Below are 21,194 nucleotides of genomic sequence, written 5' to 3' on the forward strand. Positions count from 1 at the left end.
TTCACATCGTGTTAGCTAGCGAAAGAGGGACAGAAACTAGCAGCTCCCTTGGCTATAAAAACGGAATGCACAATTAATCTCCAGGACCTCCTAACTCCCTTTTTCAATTGACTCGGAGAACAAAATAATATTTTGTTGGCTCTTACCATCCCTGGAGCTTTTTTGCCAAATGGAAAATTGTGGCGAGTTGAGGAAGCAAGGCGAGATGAGTGAGGGGCCACCAGCTGCCACAAAGGAAGGGCACATTTGAAAATGGATTCTCTGGAGGGATGACAGGACACCGGAGACTCCACCTGCTCAGCAAGGCAGCCTTTGGCTTCTGCATTCACAGCAGCTAATAGCATAAAATTATTCCCCCATCCTCTGAAACTTTTATCTCCTAGGGGGTTACTGCAGATGATCCAGTCAGGCCAGAGAATCCCGTAATTGTTAATTCTTTCACCCAGGAGATGAAAGAAGAAAGATGGCACATGTGTCTTTTTCCTTTGTCACCTGGATTGGGTCCCTCCCAGTAAATGCCTGGACTGTATTACATGTATGTGTTAATTCTGGGTATGTGCAACAGCGTCACATTAGTGTGGAATTTTGTGTCTGGTGTGGACTTCACTCTCTTTTGTTTTCTTTTGAATAGGTTTCTAGACCTCATGATGGCCAAGGAGGCCAGCGCGCTGTGAAATCTTAGGGGCCGTGGAAACACAAGGCCTTTCCTTCTGACCAGTGGTGAGAAACCCAAGTGAGAAGTGTTAACCTAAGGCTAAGGTTCAGAAAAGGGCAACCAAAATTATTAAGGGGATGTAGCAACTCCCACATGAGGCAAAGTTACAGTATCTGGGGGCATTTAGCTTAGAGAAAAGGGGAGGTGGAGACCTGATGCAGAGCCATAACAACATGCGTGGTGTCAAAGTGGAGAAATCCCCCACTCTCACGCTTATTAACACCAGAACTTGTAAGCATCCAATAAAACTGAATGTTGGAAAATTCAGGACAGACAAAAGAAAGTACTGTATTTTTCTGTGTATAACATGCCCCTGTGTATAAAATGACCCCTATTTTGGGGGACTCCAAATTAAGAAAGGGGGGGGAGATTGCCCAGAGTTGTTAAGCTTTTTTTGAGGGGGGGAGTTGACCAGAGTTGCTGAGCCTTTTTTTGGAGGATTGCCAAAAATCAACAGCAGGCCTTGGCTGACAATCGTCCCCCTTCTGCACTCTCCATTATTTTATAATTTAAAAAATTGTCTTATACACAGAGAAGTATGGTACTTCTTCCCACAGTGCATTGTTAAACTACTTAATTTGCTCCCCAAAGATGTAGTGATGGCTACTGAAATATACTCAAGAGTCGAGTGTGAATTTCATGCTCTTTATTCAGCTCAGAGTAGTGAGGAATGGAAATTACCACGAAATGTCTGCTTTATATACATTATTTACACAATGGGCCCCATGTGATTGGCTAATTCTGGGATTCTCCTGTAGGCCAATCAGGTTGCAAATTCACTTCCACCTGGAGTTGGATTGGGTGGCTCCTGCGGACCAATCAGACTGCTGCATTCTGGATCCTATTGTTTTAGGACCAATCAGACTGCTGCATTTTGGATCCTATTCAACTCAGTACATAACAGCTACCAACTTGGGATGGTTTTAAAAGAGGACTTTGCAAATGGAGGATAAGGCTATCAACGGCTACATTTCCCTTCAACTGTCAGATGTAGTATGTCCCTGAATGCCAGTTGCTGGAAATCACAAGTGGGAAGTGTGCTGCTGTGCTCAGACAATGCTTGTGGGTTTCCTATAGGCATCTGGTTGTAAGAACAGGAGGCCAGACTAAACGAGCCTTTGGCTCTTCTTCTGTTCTTAACAGAATGAAAAATCTACACAGATTCTATGTGAACAATCAGGAGCAGGCAGTGATCTATCGCTCAGCCATTCCTACTAAACTACCACATTTTCAGGGGCAGAGAGAATATGGAAATTAAATGGGTGCCGCTTTTTCAGGTCGAGAGATGCATTGGTGGTGAAAGCTCTGCCCCTATTGGGTTTCTGCCCCTTGCCCAGCTGTAAAAAGCACAGGAATCTCCACGTGCTCTACTTGAGGACAAACTTTTGAAACTTTTGCAAGTGGGTTGTCCCTGTTTGCAGATTTATTCCCAGCTGCTTTATGTAATTAAACCAGTTCCTGCCCTAAAGCTAATTTTGTCTCATTAACCAAATAAGGCAACACATTACTAGCTCAGGCAACGCCCTCATCTCAACCAAGGGCAGATAAACCGCATGTGACAAGGGAATAGTTAGGATTATTTTTATTCCAATTACCATTAGGAAAATAGCAGATAAGTGCATGTAATTGAGGGCAGGTTCAAACATGAAGCAGAACACTTGAACTGCACCTCCCTGTCCTAATTAAATGCCTGCTAACTAGTGTGTGTGTTTTCTAGGGAAAGAACAGTTATCACAAAGAAATGGACTTTGCCATTGGTTGGCAACTGGCAGCCTGTCACGTTATAGATGAAAAAAAAAACAACAACATTTAACCACATGCATAAAAAAATCATGGGAACTGTAGTTTACCCCTTCACAGAGCTACAATTCCCAGCTCCTGTAACAAACCATAGTTCCCTGGAGTCTTTTTTTGCGGCGGGGGGTGGGTGGGTGGGTTAAGATTATTTAAATGTATAGTGTGGACTTGGCCTGTGCCAAAGAAGGAGGAAATGTATCATCAGAGAAGATGGCAAAAATGGGACCAAATGTGGTCCTACACTGAGGGCAAATACCCCCTGGAATCTAATGCACAGCTGGGCAGAGTTTGGGGTGGCTCCTAACAATATACTACCGCAACAGCTGGAGGGACAGATTCCCCACCATTGCCCTTATCCACCTCAGCCCTTTGTTTTTGCGGCTCTTTTTTGTTTTTGTGATTGTGTGGAACCCAGAACCCAGATTGTGTGCCTGCAGTACATTGTTTATTGCTTTAATTTTATGGCTCAATGGTCTCGTTAGAGCAGGCATCCCCAACCTGCGGCTCTCCAGATGTTCTGCCTACAACTCCCATGATCCCTAGCTAACACGACCAGTGTTCAGGGATGATGGGAATTGTAGTCCAAAACATCTGGCGGGCCGAAGGTTAGGGATGCCTGCGTTAGAGGGTAAAATTCATGTTAAATTACTGTTTTAGGGGTTGTTTTCAAAAGTCTGGAACGGATTAATCCATTTTGCATTACTTTCTATGGGAAAGCGCGCCTACCCTATGACGCTTCCTGCTCCCGAGGTTGCCATGGCAACCGCCTATTGGCTTTTTGTTTTGGAAACACGAGGAAGCGCCTCCAGTGAGCGTGAAGATGGAGAGAAACGGCGGGAAAAGACTCTCCCCCGCCCTCCCCGTTGCCGTGGAAACGGACCAACGCACGAAACAAGCGCGCGGGCGCTTTTGAACCTCTCGGGGTTTCTCTGCGGAAGGGAGCGTGCGCAGGCGCGCGAGGCAACAGGGCGTGGCTGAACTAAGGGAAAGTTGAAAAGGGACACCATAGAGACAACCGCCCTCTCCCGTCCTAGAGCGACGAATGGGATTTTTAAAGTTCCGCTTCCGTCGCCGGACCGCTTCCGGCCCTGCTTCCTGGATTGGGCGCGATGGAGTCGGTGCTCAGCGAAGTGGTGGCGCTGGAGGATCTGCAAGTGAGTCGGAGCCTTATTTAACAGCAGGAGGAGCGCGCGGGTTTTGTGTGTGTATCTCCCTCTTCTCCTGGCTCTGGTCGCGGGCCGCGAGATTTAAGTGGAGCCTCCAGGTCCAGGGGCGGTCTACCTTGGGCCACTGAGTGTGGGCGGTGCCTTTGAGTTTCGTGGGGTCAGCTGGGCTTGGACGGGCCTTTTGGCCCAGCATGGCCGCCCTTTGCTCTCCGTCCTGGTCGCTTCGTTCTCTCTCTCCGACGGCCTGATTTTGGGTGGTTCTTCCTTTTTAAAAAAATGCACCCTCCTGTAACCTTTTACATTTGTGCTGTGGGTCATATGTCTGGTCTGAAGATGAGGTGGAGCCGGAGCTTCCTCTCCTTCAGCGGAAATGCTTCATGGTAGCGACTAGGAAGAGGCATCACTCTCCTCCGCTGAAGTGCTGGGCAGCCACTCCGTATGGAGAAGGGAAGTGCTGGGAGTGACTTGAGTGAATTCAAGTGAGGGAAAGTACAAAGCACCCCCTATCTTCCTCAAGACGCTTTTGCCTGGCTTATATGTAGCATTAAACTATGAGGCTGTAATAATGCTTCTTTCTTCTCTGGATGGAGGCTGGAGAGTGAGTAGCTTTTATATGGCTAAAATGTAGCTAATGTAAAACCTGGCCCCACGCATCACTGGAATGTGGCCCCTGGAAGATTGCCTACAATGCAATTTGGCCCTCTGGCTGGAAAAGGTGTGATCCTCTCAGCACACACACACACGGACTCTCTCTATTAATTTAGTGTGATATGCAGCTAAGCCATGATCAGAGTAGCTCTACTCTGGCTTAGCTGGGTGCTACTGTTTATGATTATGAATATTAGCTACAAACTGGATTTTAAATTATGTAGGTAAATTAATTTAGTTAGCTACTTATGCTATACATAAACTTGTATGTTATCTATGTTTTGCTCTCCTCTGCTCCCTCATCAAAGTGTCAGAGGGAGCTCAAGAAAAAAATGGGCTGGTTTATCTTGCTTCCCTGTGATTGGTCATTCCACCCCCACCCTCCTGTACACATTGAGACAGCTTCATGGCAGTGACTTCTTCTGTTCTCCAATTAGGATTTCTGAACAGCAGGGTTTGCGGACAGCTGAGGTATATACTGTATACGGGTTTCAAAATTAGCAGGACGCCAGGTACATTTTGCGCCTAAAGGTTCTCCATTTGCAAGCACCTCAAAATGTCTGGGTGCCATTTTTTGCACCTGGATGACACTCAAGGATTACTGGAATGTATGTGCTTTGAAGCCTTGAAGTATATGTTAAGGATAGACAATACGTTAAGGAGTTTAACAATAAAGAGTAGCATGTTTTGAAAACTGAAGTTTGGTACCAATATTTTTATTGTAAACACCAAATTAAACTTGTATTAACAAATTCTCTTTAAAATGTGATATTAACAATGTGTCACTTATGTGAATTGTGTATTAGTTCATGCTTATCAAAATAATAAATAAAAAGTATTACCAGTAAGTATTGATCTGATGTGTAGAGATCTTTCCTATTCTGCTTAATTCAAAAGGGTTCTGGAAGCTTCTCTGTGTGAAAGAAACAAGCAGAAGGTTCATGATGTATAGCTGGCTTAAACTGATTCTGTTATCTCTTCTGTCAAGGTCATGCTGACTATAAAAGTAGGGGCAGAAGGAGCCTGGGTTTCACTTTCTCTTTCCATCTCTTTTCCTTCTGGTGTGGTGTTTTATATGCAGTTGTACCTTGGATCTCAAAGGCCTTGGCTCTCGAACAAATCGGCTCCCAAACTATCAAAACCCGGAAACGAGTGATCCGGTTTTTGAATGATTTTTCGGAAGCCGAATGTCCGGCATGTCTTCTGCGGCTTCCGGAACACATTCTGTTTGAGAACCAAGGTACCATTGTATAGTTTTAAGGTCTTAGACTTATTATAAGTTGTTGTAAGTTAAAGTTAAGTCTGCTGTAACTGGATTTCTTATGGACAGTGCCAATCCCGAATGTATTGGATTTACAACCATTATGCTCATTTGCCTTCGGTAGCAGTAAAGCTCTGCTAGATGAAATACAACTGCCTCTGGTCTATTTTTTGGGAATCCTGCAACGTGTTTAAGTTTTTACTCTGCTAACTATAAATTGGAATCTGCTCTGGATTAATGAGTAGAATTTCATGACAAGGTGGTCCTCCAGATGTTGCTGAAATACAGCTCCCATCATTCCTGATCACTGGTCATGCCGGCTGGGGCTGACAGGAGTCACAGTTCAGCAACATCTGGGGGAACACAGGTTTCCCATTCCTCTTCTTACACAAATGCAGGATCCTAGAAGGTGCCCTGTGCTTTCCCCCGCAGTTCTGTATTGCAGAGATGGGAGCAGTGCATGCACACACCCACATCCATGATAAAGAAGAAGAGGTGGTTTCTTAGATGTGTAAGATCCAAGTAATTGAAGCCTCATGGTTATAGAAGGCAGCATGTTAACAGCCTGTAATCAGATGATTCAGATCTCTAAAGGGCTGTCACATGGACGATGGAGCAAGCTTGTTTTCTCCTTCTCCAGAGGGTAGGACCCAAACCAAAGGATTCAAGTTACAAGAAAGGAGATCCCAACTAAGCATAAGGAAGAACTTTCTGACTGTAAGGCAGGCATAGGCAAACTCGGCCCTCCAGATGTTTCGGGACTACAACTCCCATCATCCCTAGCTAACAAAACCAGTGGTCGGGGAGGATAGGAATTGTTGTTCCAAAACATCTGCAGGGCCGAGTTTGCCTATGCCTGCTGTAAGGGCTCTTTGGCAGAGGACAGGACTCCCTCAGGAGGTGGTGGACTCTCCTTCCTTGGTAGTTTTAAAGCAGAGGTTGGATGGGACATCTATCCAGGAAGCTTAGTTGAAATTCCTGTATTGCAGGGGGTTGGACTAAATGACCCTTGGGGTCCATTCCAACTCTACAATTCTGTGATTTATTTGTCAGGAAGTGACTGGCGTAAGAAGTAAAGCAAATCCACTAGGGGGCATCAAATCACTTCCAATAGCTCTTGTGCGCTTAACTGCCCAAGCCTAAATGTGTACACTTATGCATGTGTATTGTTGAATTCAGTGTAAATTTCATTCCAGTAGGTACATTTAGAGTTGTAGCCTTATTTGTTCCAGAGGAGAGCACTAATTCAGTGACATTTTTTCCGCCAATGCAGCTGCTGTTTTTGCAGTCTCTGAGCAGCAGTTTGGCTTTAAAGAATTGGTGCTTTGTTTGGTCCTACGTGTTGCATTTACATTGAATGTGCTAACTCAGGAAAGAAGATACCATAGGTTTCTATGGCTGTGTGAAGTTGGAATTGGTCATTCAAGGTCAATTGAGTCACTAAGGAGGAATTTCCAGGATGTCTGTATTAGCGCCATCAACTTCGTTGTGAATGGCTACTCTTAATAACATAATTATCACAGTCTTGTACTTTTTCTGCGTTTCATTCCTCTGATCTCAGTGATGATAATAGCTTGCCTCGTCTATTAACCTTAAGTACATCTGTAACCTAGGATGACATTTCATACATCTGATGAAATGGACTATAGCTCACGAAAGCTTACGCCATAATAAATTTGTTAGCCTTCCAGGTGGCACAAGATGCTTTGTTAGTTGGTTGCAGCCCAGCTACCCCTCTGGAAATGGGAAAATCGCATGGCATGTATGCCTTACACAATGACAAACAATCAGGGTGTATTTTAAGCGACCATGAATAAGGGCTGGTTTTTCAAATTGAAGACTTGAATTGTGGTTTTGGTGTTCTCATTCATATATGGTTACTCCACAACAATGCATGCTAATGTTTTGTCGTAATGACCAATATCGGCTTGCAATGACCTGTGCTAGTTCTGCTGGGAGTAGAAATACTGGCATGGTGAGGTACCAACAGAGCTTTCTATAGTGCACAGGAATGCAGTCTAAAACTAGTTTCCTTTTGTATTGCAGAATCTATCTGCATTTAAGGAGCAATTGTGAAATTAAGCACTTTTTCCTGGCACACTCTTTACATCTGTAAGGCACTTACCGAAATCAGAAGCAGGAGTTGGTGGATACAGGACAGAGAGAGTCATGCATCTCCATGACTTGGAAAGCAAATCTTACTACTGTTTATTGTTCAAACCATGAATATTTAGACTCCTTGCCTTTTGGGTATGTGAGAGCGAATTATTGTATTTCCATGCCAGTTTCCATTAGCCTGGATTCCAAAGTAGCTTTCATACAATCAATAAACGTTACAGTAGAACATCACACTTAATATAACAGAACATCAAAATTGCAATGCTTGAACTCTTGGGAGCTGCACCTGTCAAGTCATACAATACTATCAAGGAATCCACAGTTCAGTTTGGTGTCCCATGGTATCTGGAGAGTCATGTGCTCCCGAGCCCTGCTTTAACATCTGAACTGTGTTGATGTGTTTAAGAGTAGGGGGAATCATGGATTCATTTGAGTAGCTGCAGGAATACTTAATATAGCAAACATCTTAATAATAATAAAATCCCTCTCCCTGAAATTTACTCACTATGTGTGACCTATTTCCTGTGATTACTGCTGAGGGCTAGTGGAGAAGGATCCAAGAGACTTTGTTGGTTGTGACCAGGGCATGTGTGCTTCTCTCGAAACATAGCCCAGTTTTAAAAGGAAACCTCCATTTAATACAGAGGCCTGCCTCTTAAAATGCCAGCGCCTGATCTACGCGTGCATCCGACTGATGTGGCTGAATCTTGATGTGCAGGAGTGGGCAGTGCAATTTCAGACTGTAGATGGATGGGTGTCATTTTTAAAGAAATGTTCCTGGTATTAATCCAATCTCCCTGGAGGTTGTAGAGCTAGTAGCCTGTGAGCTAATTAGGCCTGGAACCAATTTGGCCTGGGATGCTGTTCCCTCCCCTCCCCCCCAAAACCCCCACCCACCTGTTGTCATCTGGTGGCCAGGTGTAGGGTTGTCATATTTCAAAAAGTGTAAATCCGGACACAAAAATCTCAAACAAAAAGAGAGCTATTTTTAAGGAAATTCGCCAAAATCTACACTTCCAACATGGGTTGCCATACGTCTGGATTTTCCAGGACATTTAAGCTATTTCCTCCCAGATACCCTTTCTGACGGCCGAATGCCGCCTGTGTCCGGGAAATTCTGGACATATGGTAATCCTAGGCAGGCGGACATGCCTTAAATTCTACCCTTGGCAAGGGACGCTCGCTGTTGGCGATGACCGCAGGTCTGCAGTGATCAGTACCCTATGAGGAGTGCCATGGCATAGGCATTGTCTAAAGGTGGAGGGATGCCATTTTTAAAATGCTCCCCAGGTGGTAGTATATCCTTTTCCTTGTAGGAAGCTTCTGTTGGGGGTAATTCCCCCCCCAAGCTTCTCCCTGAAGATAACGCTTCAGGTGGACTCCAGTCTGCAGAAACTTGTGCAATAATAAATTGGTGGGGGTTGGTACTGGTGGGAGAACTCCTAGCTCAGCCTCAGAGTATTTATTTTGGATGTCCTCCTTGACCTGCAGGGGCTAACATGTCTTCTTCACTGGCGCTGGGTTCCAAGCGCTGCCATCCTATCTCTTGCCAAGATCCTCCATGGAGCCTACAGCAGACTCCATGAGAATTTTGGCTTCTCAAGTTAATCTGTTTCATAATGGGGGGAAACATGACTTAAATTGATGTGCCTTTCAGTTGATTTATTTCTCTGTCTCCTCCCTCCCCCCCCCCCCCGCTTGGTGGTTTAAATCAATGGTTTTTGTCCTGCTTGGATTTAATACAGTCCACATACTACCAAGGGGGCCTGGGCTCTACCATCACACCCTGCAAGCTGGGTGGGATCAGTGACCCTTCACCAGATGCTACTGAGCCCCATCTCCTTATTCCCAGCCAGCTTGGCCTAGTGGGGAATTGGAGGCTCCAGCAATGTATGGAATCCGGAGCCCTCAAGACATTGATGGAGCCTCCAATTCCCCACCCTAAAGTGAACTGGCAGCAGATTCCATACATTTCCTCCCCCCCATTGCCTCTGGGCTTGCAAGTGAAAGGGCGGTTTGCTAGTTGCTGACTCCTTTCTGCCAGCTCCCACCCCACAGAGGACAAGGTGCTTTTCAGGTCTTCTCTTGGCCTTCTTTGGGTGTTTTCAGGCTTTTGAGCAGTGGTGTTGCAACCAGAGTGTTGTTTAAACAGTTCTGTTTCCTTTCCGATGAAATTAAAAGGGCGCTTTTATGGCAGGTGACATTCCTCCTTGAGCGGTTGTTTTTAGTAAACGTGGGTTTTTGAGCAGGCTTCTGAGAAGTCATGCAGCCACTTGGACAGATCTTTGGCTGGTTTAGCCATCACTTCAAACCTCTTTACACCACCGCCCCGCTGAAGGTCACATTGTTTTCATTGTGAGTGTGAATGATCTTTATATTTCTTTATATTAATTTTACTGATTAGCTGGTAAAAGTACCCATAAAAAGTATCATGGTGGTGTGCAGCAGTACGGAAACGTAAAAAAACAACAACCCACAATTAATAGTAGTACGGAACAATCATTAAAATGACTGGCTACCCAATAAAATTGTAAACAACTGCATGGCCCTGTTTAAACAGGGTGGGGGTGCCTTATAATGAATGGGAAGATTAGTCCTCCAAGCGCAGTGCTGTCTGCACAGACTGCCAGCGACTCTTCAGGTTTTCCAACAGGGAGTGTGTCTCAGCCCTACCTAGGGATGTTGGGAATCGAACCCAAGACCTTCAGCCCGCAAAGCCGGCACTCTGCCACTGAGCTACAGCCCTTTCCCCTGCACGTTCCCTTCTGAGCCCTTCCATGAAATGGGGTTTGAATGGTTCGTGTGCCTGCGGAACGAAGAGCCCCCTCTGACTTTCCAGCACTAAACAGCCTGGCAGCCTTGGGCGGCAGTTGGTGCGACCTGCCCAGACCAAATCCATTGATGGGAGACAAAAAGACCAGTGTCTGGTTTCGGAGGTGCTTGTTCTTCTTGTTTTTTCGATGCTTGCATAAGGCTTCATAGAAGATCCGGCTGCTAAGCCAGGGTCACCGGTTCCTGTTGGAGCAATTCCTCATCTGGGAATCATCTGTCCTTACTAGGTACTCAATGCTTTAAAATAATAATAAATCTCCCAACTGGTAGAGCTGAATTCTCTAACCTTTGTTGAAATTTATGTGCTTGTACATCATTCCTCTTACATAATTGGTTTTGCACCTGTCCCTTTCTATTTCTGAAGTTCAGTGGTGAGTAGCCGAGATGGTACCATCCACGCACAAATACAAAAAAATATTTAGGGTGATGGTGTGTTTTTTTTGAAAAGCTGGAAAAGGAAACTCTTGGATCTGCCAACCACAGACAAGTGGCCCAATGGAAGCAGCTCTACCATAGGCCAGAGCAGCATTCATAACTCCCATTGTTCTAGGTACCTTTCGCAGGGGAAGGACTAGACCATGTGAAAAATAAACATAATATATTAGCTGCAGTTCATTCATTTTCAGCTGTGTATTCTTGTTATAAAAAAGCGTGTCTAGACATTCCATTGTTGCACCCATAACCTAGGTTTAAGGTGCCATTTAGCTCCTAGCTTTCATATCTCGGCTTCTAACACTGGGCCAGAGTCCCTTGTCACTCCTTCATGATCTATAGGCCTGCTACCTGCTCTCTGGTGGCCTACTGTGGCCAAGATCGTGTCAGCTTGACCCCTGCTGACGTATTGTTCTCAGGAAAAACCTGTGAATTGGGTGGGCGAAGTGGGGCAGAAAGGCACATTTTGCCTTTCCCGGGAGACTGGTGTCAGCTTAACCATCCCTCTCTTCTTTTCCACAGAGATTTGAGAAGAAGTACAATGCTGAGGTGAGCTCAGGCAATGTCTCCAAAGGGACCACATTTGAGTACGCCTGGTGCCTGGTCCGCAGCAAATACAACGAGGACATCAAGAAGGGCGTTGTACTCCTGGAAGGTGAGCAGTAGATCAATAGACTCTAACATCCACCGAGCCACCTCCTTGATTTCTCTTGCCAAGCAAGACATCCAGTAAGCTAATCGCAAAGCAGTGGTTGAAACACCCACCCCATTTTGATTTGATTTATTTATTTGAGCTCCACAGTGTGTCCTTTTTGTACACTCTTGTTGGTTATTTTGTAGCTTTTATTACAAACATCCCAGTGCTTGAAACTAGCCAGGCACATTTTGCACCTGGCTATTGACTGCTTGCAACCAAGTGAAGAAGCCTGAATGGTGCCTGACATCTCCACCATCTGGAGGTGCATGCCCGGGGATCCTTGGATCTTGATTGTTTTCACACACTAATGCCACATCCTATCTGTTATATTTTATTTGCACAATTGGAACCAATTTCAGGAACCAAAATGCTTTTTCTGTGCAGCCTGAGCAGGAGCAGTGAACAAAGTTATGGTTAATTGTAGTTTGTCTTCACTTACCCCATCCCACTGCCCTGGTCACAGTTGTGAAGAATATTTCTACGTTATGAATGGTTTGTGTCACCATGAAGAAAAACAGGTAGGGATGGGCCAGTATATATGTGGACTGTCCCTGGATCAAGTGACTTTTCTTCTTCAAGTCCTCCAAGTTCTTAACCTAGCTCAAGGTTGTCATTGGAACTAGCCTGATGTTTCAGTGAAACTCAATCACTGTCTGACATTTGCAGAAGACCACCTTAGAGCCGTCTTAATCCATAAAGCGGGTGGCACGGAGCCTCTTGGGCTTGCCAATCAGAAGGTTGGCGGTTCGAATCCCCATGACGGAGTGAGCTCCCGTTGCTCGGTCCCAGCTCCTGTCATCCTAGCAGTTCAAAAGCATGTCAGAAAGTGCAAGTAGATAAATAGGTACCTCTCTGTTCTGGTTTCAGAAGCGGCTTAGTCATGCTGGCCACATGACCCAGAAAAACTGTCTGCAAACAAACGCCGGCTCCCTCGGCCTGTAAAGTGAGATGAGCACTGCAACCCCAGAGTCGTCTGTAACTGGACTTAACTGTCAGGGGTCCTTTACCTTTACCTTTTACCCCAAAATGGCAACTAGGCATTCCATTTTGGCATCTACAACCTCGGTTGAAAGATCCATTTGGCCCCTAGCTTATATACAGTGGTACCTTGGTTTACGAACTTAATCTGTTCCGGAAGTATGTTCTTAAACCAAAACCTTTCTTAAACTGAGGCGTGCTTTCCCTAACGAGGCCTCCTGCTGCTGGTACCCTTCCACCTTTCGGATTCTGTTCTTAGAACGAGGTGAAGTTCTCAAACCAAGACACTATTTCCAGTTTTGCGGAGTTTGTAAACCAAGGTACCACTGTATCTGAGTTTCTTACACTGCAACATCTCCACCTGCAAGCACTTGCTCTAATAAGAGCCTTACTAGATTGGACCGAAAGTGTTTCTAGTCCGGCATTCTTCCGCCCGGCCCCACAGCAAATCATATGGCCTCCAGCAAGCCCACAGGCAGGGCGTGACTAGCCCTTCTCCCCCAGCACCTGGTATTCAGCAGCACACTGTCTCTGAACGTGGAAGTTCATCTACCAAACATGGCTGAGATTTGCAGAACCCTCTTTCACAGCCACCTGAACCCACCACCACATTAACTGGCAAAGAGGTCCACGTGCCAATTATGCTTTCTGCGAATAAGTACGTTTTTCTGTGGTTGTACGTGGTTTGCCCTGAATCTGCTGCCAGTCAATTAATTGAGCAGCTCCCACATTCTGCCATAATCGGTTGGGGAGGGGAGAAAAAAACTCATTTCTCCGCACCATAAACTTCCGCTATGAGTTTCCCCCCCACCTCCCTTGGAGTATCAAAGGATCTTCTGCACTGTGGGGAGAGAAAACCTTTTGTGTGTACGTGGCAGCGGGTGAGATGCCTCCTGTCCTTCCGCCTCTGCCACATCCTCCCCCTTCTTTTTTCTGTGTGTGCATCTGTCCCATTCCTGTCTTTTCATCGGTCGGGCATGACCTCCTTGGCACAGTGTCCTTGCTCTCCTTGCACGGCAGCTCCCCGTACACTCTCTTGACCTTCGGCTTGCCAAAGTCCAGGCGCCGGGGTGTCGTTTGGGATTCGGTTGTCAGGAATCCAGGTGGGGTTACTCTAGTTCCAAGTTCAGATTTTTGTGTTTTGTGTCTGTATGTGTCGTGAGCTGTAGGAGGCAGGTAAAATGGAGAAACCCTCAGACCCATCTCTCTCTAAACAGATATAGGTAAACGTTACACTCTTGACCCTTTTATTTTCAGAGCTGCTGCCTAAAGGGAACAAAGAGGAGCAGCGTGATTATGTCTTTTACCTCTCGGTGGCCAATTACCGGCTGAAGGTAAGTCTCTGCTGGTGGCCCTGCCTGCTTCCTTTGGTTTGGACCTGCTTATATTTGTACCTCTGTTGTTCAGGCGAGATGGGATCCTGATGAGGCTTATAGTTAAAATCCACGAAAAGTTTAACTTTTTTTAGGGAGGTAATTTCCTCTAAAGCAGCAGCGGGGTCACCTCTAGCTCTCGGGCCTTATTAGGCCTACCGAGCCTGTCTATTTGTGCTGTGAGACTGTTCAGGGAACCCACCCACCCTATAGTGTACGTGATGTCAGGTGTAGGTCAGGGAAAGAACAGGTTGAAAGGGGGGTCTGCTGGGCCCACTGATCTGTGAAAAGTCTCATGCACAGTGCTTTGTGAACCCTGATGATCAGCCAGTTGTTGGCACTTGCAAAGCCCATGGGAGCAGTGTGGTGTAGTGGTTAGAGTCATAGTAGGACCATGGTGGTTGCTGTGGGGATTGCCTTGCAGGGGGTTGGACTAGATGGCCCTTGCGTTTCCCTTGCGAATTTACAATTCTATGAAAGGAGGAGGCAGGAGAATCATGTAAGCCACATTGAGCTGCATGGAGAAAACGGTGGGATATATACCGGTATATAAATGCAATAAATAAACAATAATAAATGTTTTGATTCCAAGTCATTTAGGCAAAAAAAAGGGATAAAAAATGAGTAAGACTTTCACTTGAGAGCTGCTGCCAGTCGATGCAAACTATACTAAGCTAGATGACCCAATGGTCTGACTCGATATGTTCCTAGTGTCATTGTGGTGCCAGGTGATTGACAGATAGACTTGCCCACCTGTTGAGCTTGGCCTCTGTGCAGGGGGTGGGGAGGTGATGATCTGCCCAAATCCAGCGCTCCACCTCTGCTCTGGAGGAGAACATCTGACATCGAGTCAGTGGGACAGAGGCAAAGAGGGAAGGAAGGTCAAGATCCGTTCTTCCTTTCTTCAAAGTGGCGTCAAGCAAGTGAGCTCTTCTTCCTCATTACCTCTCCCAGCTTCTGCCCCTTTCTCCCAAACTGGAACTGATTTGGCCCAGGGCTGCTAGTTGCTGATCCCTCACTTGGACAGCATCCACAGGGGCTAGCTCCACAGAACGCCCTGCATAGCATTTGTTTGTATCCTCAGGGCTCCGATGAATGAATATATAGAAGAGCAGCAGTTGGCACTCAAGAGGATTCAATCAGGCAACAGAAAGTTGGAGGCTGCATTAAGTCTTCCCCTGTTCCATCCTCTGTCCCCAAATCTGACTTAAGGAAAGCTGAGCTTCTGTTTTTCACCCACTTCCTCCTTACACAGATTGGAAAACTTCAAAATGTTTTGCATCCTGCAGATTTTTGCAGATAGGCAACAGATGTGTTTTCTGCCTGGGTTGCCAAATGGCGAGCGGGGGAGAGATCCTCAGTCAGTGTTTGAGACTTTGCCTATCTTTCACGCTCGCTTCCCCCACCATGTGAGGGAGACGTTAACTCTCCTCTCCGGGGTGAAAGTCCTGCGTTTCCCGTTACCTCAGGCCCTTTCTTATCTCTGGCAGCTAATCCCAACTCCATAAACCTTGTCAAAACCAGGGTGGTGCCCACATGTATCAGTCTCAGCTGGGCCTTTTATCGGTGCGCTTTTATAGACTGCGAGAGCAGCAGATCATAACCCTCTTCAGTTATGGGGCGTGTGTGTGGAGGCAACGGCGCGAGATAAGCAGGAGCTTGGGCCCAAAGGGAAGGAGCGGTGCAAAACACAGCCAATCTTAACTGTGCAATCCTGCGCAAGGGAGTTCTGTTGCTTGTAGTGGGTCTCACACTGTCTGGGGTTGCAGCCCTGAGAGTGTCAGTGCAAATGATGGCAAGCTGCAGTTGATTGCTGGGGTCTGGGTTGTGCTACCGGGAAAGTGTTAGGCTTGCAGCCAAGAAATCGAGGGCAGTATCCAGCAAAGTAGCTGTGCAACGCAATTTCCCCAAATCTCTTCATGCATCCTCCATTCTGCTCTGGGACTCCCCAATCCTGCAGAGCAGTTGGGGGCACATGGGGAGAGGGAGTTCCATTGAGCAGCCATGCACCAGCAGAACACCTTGGTGGGATTCTGCCCTGAATCCCCCCCCACTTCAAATCCTGTCCTTCTCAAAACTTGTGGCAGGGGCAGGGAGCCTCAGGCCCAAGTGTGGCCCTCCAGGCCTCTCTGCCTGGCCCTCGGGATGCTCCCTAGCCACACCCCTTACTCGCTCTGCATCAACACCACCCCAAGTGTTTTTTGTCTGGCAGTAAAGTGTCTTTTAATCATGCCTCCTGCAAAGTGTGCATATAGAAACTAGCCTACTCTACAAAGGTGGTGTTTGTTGCTCCACCCACCTCTGCCATGTGGACTTCAGAAGGTTGCTCAAGCAGCCACCGCTCTCCCCATCCACCGCTCTGTGGGGTTTGCATCTCCTGTGCAGGTTAAACTCCTTGCCTTGAGCTAAAAGGGGGAATGGGAGAGCTTAACGTCCTGAGGCAGGAGACTTTTGAACTGTCCCTGTTTCCCCTGTAGAGGAATTCTCTCTCCTTAATAAGAGCTGCCTTAGCATCCTGCCCTCAGCAGTGGTCATCCAGATGACCTCCTGGAAGCTTGAGAATCAGACTGTTGCCTGTTGTTTGTCCCTGTTTTCCGGCCCTTGGAGGCATCCCACCTTTTGAATGTGGAGGTTTCATTGAGCTGTTGTTGCTAATGGACTTCATTTCTTGGGGTGTTTGAAACCCACTTCAGCAGCCCTTACATACCGTATATACTCGAGTATAAGCCTACCCGAATATAAGCCGAGGCACCTAATTTTAGCACAAAAAACTAGGAAAACTTATTGAATCGAGTGTAAGCCGATTCACCACCTCACAAACCTGGTGGTGGCAGCAGCAGTGGAGGAAGAACAAGCAGCCCAAAAGGGCTCCTTTCGGGCTGCTCGTCCCTCCGCCATCGCTTCTGCTGCTGCCTGCATTTGCGAGAGGCAGGTGGCAGCAGCAGGACCAGCGGCGAGAAAGGGCTCCTTTCGGGCCACTCGTCCCTCTGCCGACGCTGCCTGCCTCACTCGAGTATAAGCCAAGGGGGGCTTTTTCAGCATAAAAAATGTGCTGAAAAAGTCGGCTTATACTCGAGTATATACGGTAGGTTAGCTAGGGTGCTCTGTGTCTAGTCTGACCACAGCCATGGTCCACATTGTTGGGTGGCCCTAGTTCTAAGTGTACATAGCTCCTTTCCCCACCTTCCTTGACTGTCCCCAAGCCTCCATCCAGCTCATCACTTTCTTTTTCCAAAGCTAGAACTCCCCACTTACTGATTCCCTCCATTTCACTCCATCTGTGGTGGGCAACAGGGTACTGCGCATGATGTCCCCAGACACAGGTGCATTAACGCTCTTCTCTCTTTCTCGTAGGAATATGAGAAAGCTCTGAAGTACATCCGGGGGCTGCTGAAGACGGAGCCAAGCAACACGCAAGCCATGGAGCTGGAGAAGCTCATCAAGAGGGCCATGCAGAAAGGTCAGGGGGCCAGGAGTGGGGAGCGAAACCCTTTCCCTCCCACCTTTTAAGGCTCTGTTCAAACACAGTAACTCTGATCCCAGTGAACCATGGTTGGGGCATTTCCCACAAACCAAGTGATGACTCCACATAGGAAACTGAGGCCTGTGTCAGTCCGCTTAGCTCCGTGCACTGACTGGCAGCAGCTCTCCGGGGTTTCAGGAAGGGAATCTTTCCCAGCCATAGCTGGAGATGCCGAGTCTTGAACCCCGAGACGTTTCTTCATGCAAGGTTTGTGGGGATCGCCCAAAACAGTTTCCCAGTTTGGAAGCAATGAGGGAAATGTGGTTTAACAAACCAAGGAGGCTTTTTGTTTTTCAAGTGCGTAGGAATGGGGAGAGCGCAGGGACGCTCTTCGTAACTCCCAACAAACCATCGTGCTTTGGATATGTAAACTAAGCCGATGTGTTCAGAAAGCAGAATGCATTAAAACACCCAACCATCATTGAGCGCCTTTTACGAAATGCCTCCTAGTATTTCTCAAGGAGGCGGGAAGGCGTTTCAACAGCTCTCAAGTACCAGCGATGAGGACCGGGTGCCTCGGTTGGATAAGACGGCACAGGGATCACTTCTGCACTGGCAGAGGCCAATGAGAGGCTGATGGCCGTCGTCCTGGGAGGTGGCAGCAGCTGTTCCTCCACCACCTCCTCTGAAAAGGTGGTGATGGAAAAAGTTGATCCCCATGGCAACCGGGTTGGTCCAGCCCCCCTCCCGCAGGCTGCAGTCCAAAGATCTCTTGAGGAGCCTCTCAATCCTTAACTAGCGTTCCAGAATGACGCCTTTCTTCCCTCTTCTCTCTCCACAGATGGCCTGGTTGGCATGGCGATTGTGGGCGGCATGGCCCTGGGCGCAGCCGGGCTGGCTGGTCTCATCGGCTTGGCCATCTCCAAATCAAAACCTTAACTGGCTTGGTTAGGGAGGTGGTGGGGTCCCACCCCCCCTTTCGCACCCGGCCAGAGCAGCCTGGCCTTGGCAACTCACAGCTCTAACCCTGCAGGGAAAATGAGGGACGATTAAAAACATGCTCGGCAGCCACTAATCCGACCCTGATTCCCGGACTTTCCCCTCCCCTCCTTCTGTGAGGCCAAAGTGGCCCTTTCGGTAGAAGACTGGCCAAATAGGAACATGGGCGCGCATGGCTGCGAGCCTGTCTAGCTCTCAGTCGCCCCAGCCCCCTGTTGTGTTACTTCCTTTAGGTTCCTTGCCTGTGCTTCACCTATCACACGCTGACGTGAGGAAAGCACACGGGTTTCTCCCCGCTGCCCGGATTTGCCGCCTCTCACTTGTCGTGGGGCTTGGAGATTTCTCTCATCTGAGACTTAAGATACAAAATGCCAGGAAAGGACATCATTTTCAGAAGATTACAGTTGGATTGGGTGGGGCGGGGGGAAGCTCCCCGGTCCTGCAGTGTGCGGCTTAGCTTCTTGTTGCTGTGAACGATGGTCGAGGAGAAGGCTTTCCAGGACAGAACCTTTCCCTCACTGTCAGGCTGTGTTTTCTCTTACACTTAATAAACACACACATGTGCCTCCCTCTCTTCCTTCCATACACAGTGCATCCCCCTAGTTTGCACTTCCTTTGCATGGTGCCTCCTGACCCTCTTAGCTCCGTAGCAGCACTGGGTTCCCTCTAGAGGAGCCTGTGGCCCTTCATATTTTTGTTGAACTCCCATCAGCCCCAAACAGCATGGGCAGTGGTCAGGGACGATGGGAATTGTAGTCCAGCCCCATCACTGGAGGAACATAGGTGCCCCTGCGTCTTCTTTGGGGTCTTCCTCTGCCTAGATAGCTATCTTCTGTTGTCCCCTTATTTATTTGATAAGAGCTGGTGGGGGCTGCCAACATGAGAATTAGGTCACCTCTCTTTGTCTCGCAACAGATAAAGAGAGCGAGCTTCTTGGGACATGGAGAGGAAACAGCAGAAAAGAGGGACACTCAAAGCAGCCTTATATTGGAAAGTATCTGCTTCTAAGCTGACAAGGGATGGGTTCCTTTTTTAGGTTGGCAAGTGAAGACCCCACACCAACCCTATGGCGGGGCTTCCTTCGTGCAAGGTTGACGTTCCAGTCGCCGTTCAGAGACTACAGATGTATTGAAAACACTTCTCTCCTCCTTTCTGGAAACTTTAATTTCCCTGCTCACTGAACAGGTGCTTTTATATGGTTTTCTAGCCTCTGACTGGTGTGAGGCAGGGATGTCAATAAAAATAAAAATACAGATGCAAATGATTTGGATTGTCTGATTTGCGCCTCTCGTGAAGTTTGGGCCTCAGATGTCCTTAAGATGGTGAGCTGTTGTCCAATCCATCCTGTTTATACTGTAGGCCGCCACTGAATTTTCTGTGTTTTTGACCATTTAGGAATCAATTAGACCATTGGCCCCTCAGCTGCCGGCATTGTGGATGCTGCCTGGCAGCAGATCTCCAAGGTTTCAGGCAGGGAGCCTTATCCTCGCCCTACCTGGCGATGCCAGAGATTGAAGCTGTATGCAAAGCAGATATTCCACCACGGGAGCTCCAGCCCTTCCCCCTATGGCCAGGGTCTCCCTCGATAATGAGCACCCGACAGCTTGCCTTGAACTCTGGATCCTTGGCAGCACCGTGCGTCTTAATTGCTGTACGACAGCTCACACCCAGGCAGCCCCAAGTGAGTTTCAGAAGTGAGCAAGATGGCTAATTTCACATTGCCAAACAGCTGAAACCTGGCTGCTGTGCATGCAGATGTTGTGTGCCAGCATCCTGGCAAATGCCTCTTGACCTACTGAATGCAGAGGCTACACAGTAGCCTTTGGACCGAGCCTGGCAAACTGCAATTCCCCCTCACCCCGCTGGCTGCAAGAGTTGCTGAGCAAGTGGAAGCAAAGTGATGGCCTGATTCGATGGGCCTCTTTCCCATTCTGCAGCTGACGTGCGTTTGGAAGCAAGCTGAGAACGTCCCATTGCGCCAGGGTCTGTCTAGGACATTGTGTCTTGAAACGTCCCTTTCCAGTCCTCGCTCTCCATTTCTGACAGCTTGCAGAATTGGGTTTAAATTAAGGTGATTTAAATAGTTGTGGTAGACGTGTGTGCTGTGGCAAGGGAGGGATAATACCTCCAGTGGGGGGGGGGGGGACATTGTACTCCTGGGGTAGTTTGTCCACCTTTGCCCCCCCACCCCCCACTCAGTTCTCACTTGTGGCTCCTAGATGCTGTCAGCATGTGACGGCGGCCACCCTGGGAACAGCTTCAACTGGCCAGCTAAACCAGGTGAGGGTAGCTCATCTAGGAAAAGGAAAACGCTGGCCCTAAACCTTTGCTGCCTTATGGGATATTTGGAAGAAGAAAACCCTACACAAATCCTAAGGCTGTTGGATGGCGCCTTGTATGCCTCTTTCCAGCAACAACTGCAGCCAAGCTGGTACCAAACATCTTGTTCTTCTTTCCTTTTGTAACCCAAGAAAACCTTTTTAATAAAAGCAATTTTTTAAAAACAACAACCGGGTCCCCAGATGTTGTGGGACTGCAATGTTTGAGGATGTTGAGAGCTTGAGGAATAATAATAATAATAATAATAATAATAATAATAATAATAATAATTTTTATTTATACCCCGCCCTCCCCAGCCGAGACCGGGCTCAGGGCGGCTAACACCAGATATAAAAACGATTGAAATACAGCTTAAAAAATAAGATTAAAATACAA

At 47.4% G+C, this 21,194-nt stretch overlaps 1 protein-coding gene across 1 annotated transcript; it reads left to right on the forward strand.

Annotated features, from left to right (window-relative positions):
* The first annotated feature begins 3,289 nt into the window (after positions 1-3,289).
* Positions 3,290-19,740, forward strand: FIS1 (fission, mitochondrial 1). Its single transcript, XM_083581546.1, has 5 exons — positions 3,290-3,666; positions 11,492-11,624; positions 13,902-13,978; positions 17,372-17,477; positions 18,322-19,740. The coding sequence occupies exons 1-5, from the start codon at positions 3,622-3,624 to the stop codon at positions 18,417-18,419; spliced, it is 459 nt and encodes a 152-aa protein (XP_083437672.1). The 5' UTR covers positions 3,290-3,621; the 3' UTR covers positions 18,420-19,740.
* Positions 19,741-21,194: the final 1,454 nt, after the last annotated feature.

Source organism: Podarcis filfolensis, assembly GCF_964270895.1.
Source record: "Podarcis filfolensis genome assembly, chromosome: 13".
Taxonomy (NCBI): Eukaryota; Metazoa; Chordata; class Lepidosauria; order Squamata; family Lacertidae; genus Podarcis; species Podarcis filfolensis.

What these genes read in the sequence shown, in the direction of transcription:
- FIS1 (XM_083581546.1), top strand. Translation starts at nt 3,622, where the DNA reads ATGGAGTCGGTGCTCAGCGAAGTGGTGGCGCTGGAGGATCTGCAA. An exon ending in TGGCGCTGGAGGATCTGCAA is followed by an intron (nt 3,667 to 11,491) that starts GTGAGTCGGAGC and finishes TCTTTTCCACAG; the next exon opens with AGATTTGAGAAGAAGTACAA. An exon ending in GGGCGTTGTACTCCTGGAAG is followed by an intron (nt 11,625 to 13,901) that starts GTGAGCAGTAGA and finishes TTTTATTTTCAG; the next exon opens with AGCTGCTGCCTAAAGGGAAC.